We start from the raw sequence: 9,235 nt of genomic DNA, 5'->3' as shown, positions 1-9,235 counted from the left end.
AAAAATCGGCAGCTCTTAGAAACAAAATCGGTATATCCCATTCTGAAGATCGTTAACATTCTTTTATTCCCAAGAAAAAAACATCGAATCTGCGTAACGCGCGCTAAGCGGATCAAAAATCTGTGAGCAGCCAAGAGAGAAATGGAAAAGAAGCTCGAGGAGGGTAAAATAAGATACGCACTTTTGTCGAGTCGACTAAACTATTCCGACAAAAAAGATCGAGGGGGTTGGAGGGGGAGGAGAAAAAAAAGATAGAATTTCGAGCATCTAATCCATGTCCTTTTTTTCTTTCGTCCACATAAGTCACGGCGACGCTTTTTTGCGCTTCGGAAAAACTGAAACCTTGAGAAACGCGCGCTCGCGAGCTGTAATTGGCCTCGGCTTCGGTGCACGCGCGTGCAGTCGTATGTAATCTTACGCGGGTACTGAAAAAAAAAGGGGGGCAATTTTTCACGAGCTGGCACAAATAGAAATAAAATAAAATAAAATCCATCCCGCGGTAATTGCTAAGTCGTATACATTGTACGAGAGGCGATTAGTCGATCGTTTAATGTGCACGTTTTTCAGATGGATGCGAAAAGAAACGGGAAACCTTGTCGTTGTTCGTTTCGCGCTAAATAAATTCATGAGTTATCCTTGTTATTAATACACGTGCAATCAAGGTTCTACCGAATGAATCAAATAACTATGGTAACAAGTAGGAGCGCGTAGAGTGGAATTATGTCTCTTTGCGTCAAATTCTTTCGACAGCTCCTACAATACTTAAAGGGGCATAAAAAGAACATGTGTGATTTTCAGCAAATTCAAACATATATACGCAAAGACATTCGAACGAGGACTTTTTCGTGCACCGGTGTACTGTAACCCCGCGAAAGGTTGAGCCTCAAGCTCCAAGGGGTTCGGTTATTGCGTAAGGGTAAGCGTTTTGCAAAACTGCAACTTGTATACGTATGTACACCGGACTTGTGAATAAAGTTACTCGTGGCAGAGCGCGTTTCCATTCACAAAAGTTGACGCGATCTCGAGTGAAGGGAGGGACGTAGTGTGGGTATCATACCTGCGCGTATACTATATGCATGCGTATACGTTGTATATGCGTGCACTAATACACGTACACGTAAAAAAAGGACGGGCGAAAAGGATCGAGAGAGAGAAAGCAGAGGTGGAAGAAGAAGCACGGGGAAAGAAAAAAGAGAGTCACGCGTGAAATCCCACGCAACGAGGATAATACGTAAGTATATATATATGTATGTATGTATGTATGTATGTGTGTATGTATACGTAAAAGTTTCCGTATTGTGCATGCACATATTATTTTTATGCGCACGTGTACATATGGTTACATGCACGCACGGCGAACAATGCATCGCGCAGTTGTACAGTGCACCAGGCACAATTAAAAAGGCGCAAAAGAAATAGAGACGGAATATCTTGCTTCTCGATGCGCAATCTGGCGACATATACATGTATATATATATGTGCATAAATGCAATGGACCCATGATCGGTTATCAAAAAGTGTATCGTACGACTCGTCTCAATATATTACACTTCAAAGTGAAAAATCACGTTCTTGGATCAATTGAGGTAAAGGAAGGAAGGAAGGAAGGAAGGAAGGAGAGACAAAAACGACGCAACACCCGAACGACTAGTCACTGTTGCCTGTATAATCTATATATGCATGTATGTATGTATGTATACTTACAGGCGGGTAGTCCGGCACTAAAGAAATAAAAGAGGAAGAAGAAGAAAGAGAGGAAGGAGGAGCTGATGCTGGCGCCCGCACACCGTCATCATCGGTTCTGATCAAGGTCATCGGTCCCCGTGCCCGTCCATCCATTCAGCTCCGTCCTCGCAACATCACAAACCGATTTCTTCATCTTCGCACCGCTTCGACTTTCGTATCATTCATCTACTACGTGTACTTTGTCACCCATACATGCACAATATCGACGGACAACCCGAGAATCGGAGCAATGCATGCACAAACGCACAGTATCGGTATACATCACCGTCCTATTGCCGATCATATATTATTATTATCGCTACCATCGCGCAGGTAGTCACATACATAGACACATGTAAAATATATAATACGTACGGGATAAGCGTGTGGGTGGTGGTAGCTGCTCCTGTTTACCACCGATGCCCCGAAATACCATCGGAATCACTATATGCGACCCTCGTCTTGCCGATTTTTCCCTTTTTTTTTCCCCCCCAACACCGGCAACTCGAAATGCATAAACAAGAAATCGCTCCGCCGGTCGTAGCTACTCGCGACCAACGAGGATGACGTTCGCCATCGTCGGGTCCCGCTCGATTCTTCGCGTTCTTATCTATCCCTGATGATGCGCGCACCGGAGTCGAATGTATATTACCATGAAACCACACCGAACGGCAACTCGTGTACGACACCGCACTTGATCTTTGGTTCCGCACGGGTCGAGGTATCACGCGGCACTCTGGATATGACCGGGGGATCACCGGACGCGTGTCTCGCCTCTTCCAAAGTGACGAGGGAACCGCGAGCGTGTATCATACGGAGGCGCGTCGACGCGGCCACCTGTGGGCCATACTTATACACGTATACGCACGCACGTTCAAAACGAAAAGGGCCACTATAAAAGCGCAGTCGTGGATCGTATGGGTGCACATGTATATATATATATATATACACCACTTATTACGTTTAAAAAGGTGTGCGACCATACGGTCCAGGTGGTGATGGCTCGGCGAGTTTCCGCGGCTGTCTGACAAGCCGAGCTCTCGCGGCAGCATCGGTATGGTGTCTACCTCTACACCGACCGTATCTACTACCATCACCGCTGCCTCGACATACACAGTCGGGAAGGGGGGGAGCCTCACCTCCTCCCAGGTGGTGCACACCCAGGTATACACGTATATATGTACCTGTGACTATATGGGAATACATGTACATAATATTCATGGGAGCGTGTGGTATACTTTTGTGTGCATGAGGAAAAGGAGAAAGAGATTTTCCATAGCTGTGGCCTGAAGTGTAACGGCCCGGAATAGCGTGTGGTGAGTCCCAGCTGGGTGGGGAATCGGTAGGTGAATCGGAGTTGTCGCGGGCTATTTGTGACGGTCCGTGATACCATCAGGCTCTTGGTTAATTTTTTTTTTTTTTTTTTTTTTTTTTCCATGCGACTCGCCGGATTTTAAGGTGATTCGAGTCATACGGCCTTCTCCGTGCAGTATACATATATATATATATATATATATATATATATATATATATATATATATATTATGTGTGTATCAAATACTTATCCATACGCATAAGGAACAAATTTTTGATATCGGAATGCTGCCGAGCGAGTGTAGGTGTTTTCATTTCCGTTCTGTTCAATAGCCGATGTTGTTATAGTTTACGCGAGGTGGAAGGATGGGTGAAAAATCGGTTCCAAGTACTTTTATGCGTATACAAACATGCGATACCGATTTACGTTTTTTAAAGATCGGTATGGCCATTTCGATCACATAATACCTGTAAATGTCGAAACCGATTTCCATTGAAAAACCATAGTAAGTTCTCGAGTAAAGATCTTTCGGAGATTCTTGATACGGACACATGATAAAAATTCAACCCGAGCGTTTAACGTGAAAAATTCCGGCGTTGCACACACACATATATATATATTTTCCTCAGTTGCATGCATTTCACGCTCCAATTGTCGATTTTACGCGAAATAATCATACGGGGTGTTTCCTCCCGTAATTAGAACTCGGAGTTTCTACGTCTCGATCCGATCGCGGGGTCTCCTCTTTCTACTCCTTCTTGCCGCTCTATTACCCTCGGAATAATTTCTTCTGATCTCCATCGCGCCGATTAGTTTCTTTTTTCTTTCTTTCCATAACGTTATATATCCTCTTATGAAAATTAAGTGCCACCCTGCAAAAAAATAAAATAAAATAAAAATAAAAGAAAAAAAGGAACTCATTAGCACGATGAAAAAGAGATATCCCCGTCACACCTTTGTTGGAGCAACGTCAAAGTCCTCGAGCATGGTGAAACGCGTATAAGTATATTTTGCCTCACAATACAACATTTTCGATCGGAATATTCATGAGATTTTTTTTTTTTTTCATTGCTTTCGTCTACGGCAGCAAGTGATTGATGAATCGCGAGGGTGTCGGTAATGTCGCCGACGCAGTGATTGCCGATTGGACGATAACCCCGCGGCGCTGGCTTCATTGTGTCATTGTTCCTCTTTTGAAAAGCGACGGGGAAGGCTTGTGGATCGAGTAATTGTGCGGATTTAGTTTTCGAGGTGCGCGTGTCCTCGCTCGAAAAGATCTGATATACCTAATTACAGCGTAACAATGATCATTTAACTTTCAACCCAGGAATTTTTTTTTTTTTTTTCATACCGATTTTTTTTCAACACTGTCTTACTATACAACGTAATTATATATGACTACAAACATTTTTAATCAGATGGCAAAAAAAGAGGATGTGTTTTTCATCCACGTGGATTGCTTACATCGGTACGTTCTTTTCGTGCCGGCTACCATAATATATACTGGTATGCCTGTCGAATTGCCTACTAGCGGCAATGTTGTACTTTTAAAGATATTTGTTTTCATCATTAATTTGCAGTTGTTGAATTTGAAAGGGTTACTTTGCCTAAAGCGATGTTTAAATTTGGTCTCACTCGTCACAGCGACGAACGTGGTATCCGTCAGCATGCAAGCTCGGCTTAATGTTCTATGATTTTACACCACCATCAGTTGGTAATCGTCGATGGTTAGTATATATATTATAATCGAAATTATTGATCGGCTTAATTTAAGGGGAATTGATTCATTCCCCAACTCAAAGTGAAATAAAGAAAAAAATTGAACCAGTAAGGGCAGCGATGATTACGAAGATCGTTTCCGGAGGTCAAAGTGCATTTTTTGTTGATAAATATAACTCTGTCGCGTGAGTGAAGTAGAAAAGTTGTTAAACGATTCAACCGCCCCTGGAAGAAAATTCAATCGTATTTTATGTTTGTAAGTTCTCATGATAAATTATAATTTAAATAATTAAATTTTTTAAATAAGCGTCTTTTAAATAATAATTATTATTTAAAAGACGCTCCATCGTAAGTATGCAGTTGTACGATTGCTAACAACACATGAATATAATAATTATCATAAACCTTATGTATTAATGAGTTTTTAAGTATGTGCAAACCCCGCCAAAAGAATCAAATGTGGAGAGGTTTCGAACGAGTAGAAAAGCGCGCGCCGCGGAGTCCGCACGAAACACGAAAATGCGGAAGTATTTCCCGCCTAAGGTTAAATTTCCTTCTCAATCACGTAAGTAATTTTAGCATATTGTTATCGTATGTAATTGCGCATGCGAATATTAAAAAAAAAAAAAAAAAAAAAAAAAAAAAACGCAGAGGAACGTACTTTTTTTACACCAATTATGCACGTCGCGTATAATCACGTTTGATTAATGTATATTAATGTATAGAACACGAGTGGGGGTGGGGAAAGAAGAAGGAGGAGAGAGTAGTCGAGTCTCTCCCCTCGGAGAGGCAAAATCCTAAATTGGCGGGCCGATGGCAGTTTCGGAGCTGTCGGAGTCGTCGGAGCAGCGGCGCGAGAGTAATTATAATTATACGACGAGACGACGACGCGCTTGAGGCGACCACGTGTTTTTTTGCTGTCCCTTGATCTCTGCTCATCTGTAAAAAAAAAAAAAAAAAAAAAAAATCTAGTTATCGAACGAATCTTAATTCGTCATAGTTGTCATATTTTCGCGCATCGTCCCCTTATTCGATAAGGGATCGGCCGCGCGTGTCTCATTATTGACAACAGCTTAGGCAGCAAAAAAGAAACGAAAAAGGTCCAGAGGAAGATGAAGTATATCCTGGTGACGGGTGGTGTGATAAGTGGCATCGGCAAGGGTGTGATCGCCAGCAGCTTCGGCACCATCCTCAAGTCGTGCGGCATATCTGTCACCTCGATCAAGATCGACCCTTACATCAACATTGACGCCGGCACCTTCTCGCCCTACGAGCACGGCGAGGTCTACGTACTGGACGACGGCGGCGAAGTCGACCTTGACCTTGGCAACTACGAGAGGTTCCTCGACATTGTCCTCCACAAGGACAACAACATCACCACAGGTGCGTGCGCTGCTGCGATATTATTTTTTTGCTTGTTCCGGTATTGCAGTTCGGTACTTATTTGTTACTTTTTATTTTACTTCATTTTATTATTATTATTTTTTTTTTTTTAATTAAAAGGTCCAACCATTTCTTTTGTTCAGTGAGGGAAAGAAAAATTATAAGAGGGGGTAATTTAATTGCCAAGTGCAAGACTCTTGCGAGGGTGAAGAAGGAATTTGCAAATATAAAATTACGTTATGTCTGTGCCAAGTAATCAGATTTGATATCTTTTGGCTCAGCTGAATTTATGATGATTTGAGTCAATTATTATTTAAATGTCATTTTTATTACATTCAAAACTGCGTAGACTATACATGATCCAAGTATTTCTTTGATAATTGAAGACTACTATTACTGTATTGTTATTAACGAGTGATGTTTAGGAATTCGAAAAACTATATGTATTTCAATTGTTATGCATAGTTATTTATTTATAACTTGGCTCGGTTTCATAACTCAAAGTGTTGTAATTTTTGCAATTTGTTTGAAGCGAACTGATTGATTTTTTAAGGACCTTGAAAAACATTTTTGCATTGATTATGGTTGATAAAGAATTATATTAACTTTGAATGAAGAAAGTTTCACATTATCGATTCTCTAATTTTACAAACTCTGAAATTTATTTTGAAGTAGTCAAGGAATAAGTTATTCATTGACAATATGTCTTATGAATATTTATCAGTTGTTAACACTTCATACGATTTTATAGGCAAAATATATGAGCATGTGATAAAAAAGGAAAGGAAAGGCGATTACCTTGGAAAGACAGTTCAAGTTGTGCCACATATAACAGATGCTATCCAGGAATGGGTTGAAAAAGTATCAAAGCAACCAGTGAATCGAGATGGAAAATTACCAGAAGTCTGTATAATTGAACTTGGTGGTACTATAGGTGACATCGAGGGTATGCCATTTGTGGAAGCTTTTAGGCAATTCCAGTTTAGAGTTAAAAAGGAAAACTTTTGCTGTGCCCACGTTTCACTGGTGCCATCACCAAAATCAACAGGAGAACCAAAAACGAAACCAACGCAATCAAGTGTCAGGGAACTTCGTGGACTTGGTCTTTCTCCAGACTTAATTATTTGTAGATCAGAAAAACCCATTGGGAATAACATAAAAGATAAAATTTCAAACTTCTGTCACGTTGCTCCTGACCAAGTAATTACAATTCATGATCTCTCATCGATTTATAGAGTTCCTTTATTAATGCAAGAGCAAGGTATTGTACAGTACTTGAATGAAAGACTCCAGTTAAGCGTAAGAATGCCACTTCCAATTGATTTTATGAATACCTGGGGAAATCTCGCAGAACGCATCGATCATTTGCGTAAACGTAAGCACTAAAATTTTCCACTCAAACCATTCATTCTAAATAATAATTGTATTTCTTTCACTTTGTTCATGATTAATTATCTATTTCAGCTGTGAATATTGCATTAGTTGGTAAATATACAAAGCTAGAAGATGCATACGCTTCAGTAATCAAGTCACTGCAACACGCATCCATCAAAGTAGGGTACAAATTAAAGTTAACACTCATCGATGCTGCATATTTGGAGTCAGAATCAAAAGAAACTGATCCCGTAGCCTACCACCAAGCGTGGCAGAATCTGTGTAGCAGCGATGGTGTTATAGTACCAGGAGGATTTGGACAGAGAGGAATCACTGGCAAGATAGAGGCTTGCAAGTGGTGCAGAGAACATAATAAGCCTTTGCTGGGCATTTGTTTGGGTCTTCAAACCATAGTAATTGAGTATGCTAGAAATGTGCTTCATCTCAAAGATGCCAACAGCACGGAAATAGATCCAGATACCAAGAATCCCGTAGTTATAGATATGCCCGAGCACAATCAGGGTAACATGGGTGGCACAATGAGATTGGGTCAGAGAGCCACGCGATTTGTTACCACAGTTTCGACGTTACGGCAGCTCTATGGTAATCCAGAAATCATTCAAGAAAGACACAGACATCGCTACGAGGTCAATCCAAAGTACGTTGAAGTGCTGGAAGCTTCAGGTTTGAAGTTCGTTGGTCATGACGAGGAAAACGTACGGATGGAAATTGTCGAGCTGGAAGGCCATGAATACTATATAGCAACACAATTTCATCCCGAGTACTTGTCGAGGCCACTCAAGCCCTCGCCACCGTTTTTAGGTTTAATATTAGCTAGCACAGGAAAATTAAAATCATACCTAGAAAGAGGTTGCAGGCTTACACCTACGCAGTTTAGCGACAACGATTCCGATGAGGGATCTTCCACTGAATTTTATTTACAAAATAATCTTTCGGAAGATCTGCTTAAGGCAACCGTAATTTAAAGACAAAGCAATATACTTACGTATAGGAAAGAAAGAATCATTTTATATGACTATTATTTTTTACTTTTTCATAATCTGTCATTGTTAAACTCTTTCTAACAAATTTTATACTTTTTATTTTGTTTTTTCTTTACATATAGGGCTACTAATGTACTTGTTTAATTAATTTTTGTACATAAAAAATATATAAACTATTTTGTGACTTATATTAAAGTGCGCCCTTGAGCAGTCATAGAAATAAAAAATTGTGACTTTGTATAGTTTCCAAAAACGTATAACTGAATTTATTTTATACTAGTATTTGGGAGTCTCGGAAAAATTTGCTGAGTGTTGATTGCTCGCATATGCTGAAGCACTGCTTAGGCACTTATTCAATTTTTAATTTAACAGTTATCTGAGTTGGCTCAATCTATGTGAAATAAACTTTGATCAATGAGTATTTTTACCTGTTTGAATTATCTTCCTATACTTAAACCTATTTCTTTCTCATCCTTAAAAATAAACCATCAAATTTTCTAAATAACAAACTTTACGAACCGATTGATGCATAAGTATGGTCATAATGGATCAGAAGTTAATGAAAGAATACTTAAGTATGCACGTAGTAACAGTAAGTAAACATTCGCTATCGTGCACAAGCTGAAAAAGCGATCGCAGCAATACCTATATGTGCTAATTGCTAATATGTGAAACTATAAACTATATGTTTGTCTTCTGTTAGCAGACTGCTAAG

At 40.1% G+C, this 9,235-nt stretch overlaps 1 protein-coding gene across 1 annotated transcript; it reads left to right on the top strand.

Moving 5' to 3' along the window:
• Positions 1–5,564: 5,564 nt before the first annotated feature.
• Ctps (CTP synthase) lies at positions 5,565–8,941 on the top strand. Its single transcript, XM_014362912.2, has 3 exons — positions 5,565–6,142; positions 6,894–7,517; positions 7,607–8,941. Exons 1-3 carry the CDS (start codon positions 5,872–5,874, stop codon positions 8,500–8,502), a joined length of 1,791 nt encoding a protein of 596 aa, XP_014218398.1. The 5' UTR covers positions 5,565–5,871; the 3' UTR covers positions 8,503–8,941.
• The last annotated feature ends 294 nt before the right edge of the window (positions 8,942–9,235 follow it).

The sequence above is a fragment of the Copidosoma floridanum genome, unplaced genomic scaffold (assembly GCF_036245765.1).
Source record: "Copidosoma floridanum isolate Cflo_tuat_1 unplaced genomic scaffold, Cflo_Japanese_pri ptg000001l, whole genome shotgun sequence".
In the NCBI taxonomy this organism is placed as follows: Eukaryota; Metazoa; Arthropoda; class Insecta; order Hymenoptera; family Encyrtidae; genus Copidosoma; species Copidosoma floridanum.
The sequence above is the reverse complement of the archived record's forward strand: the minus strand, read 5'-3'. Positions and strand labels throughout refer to the sequence as shown.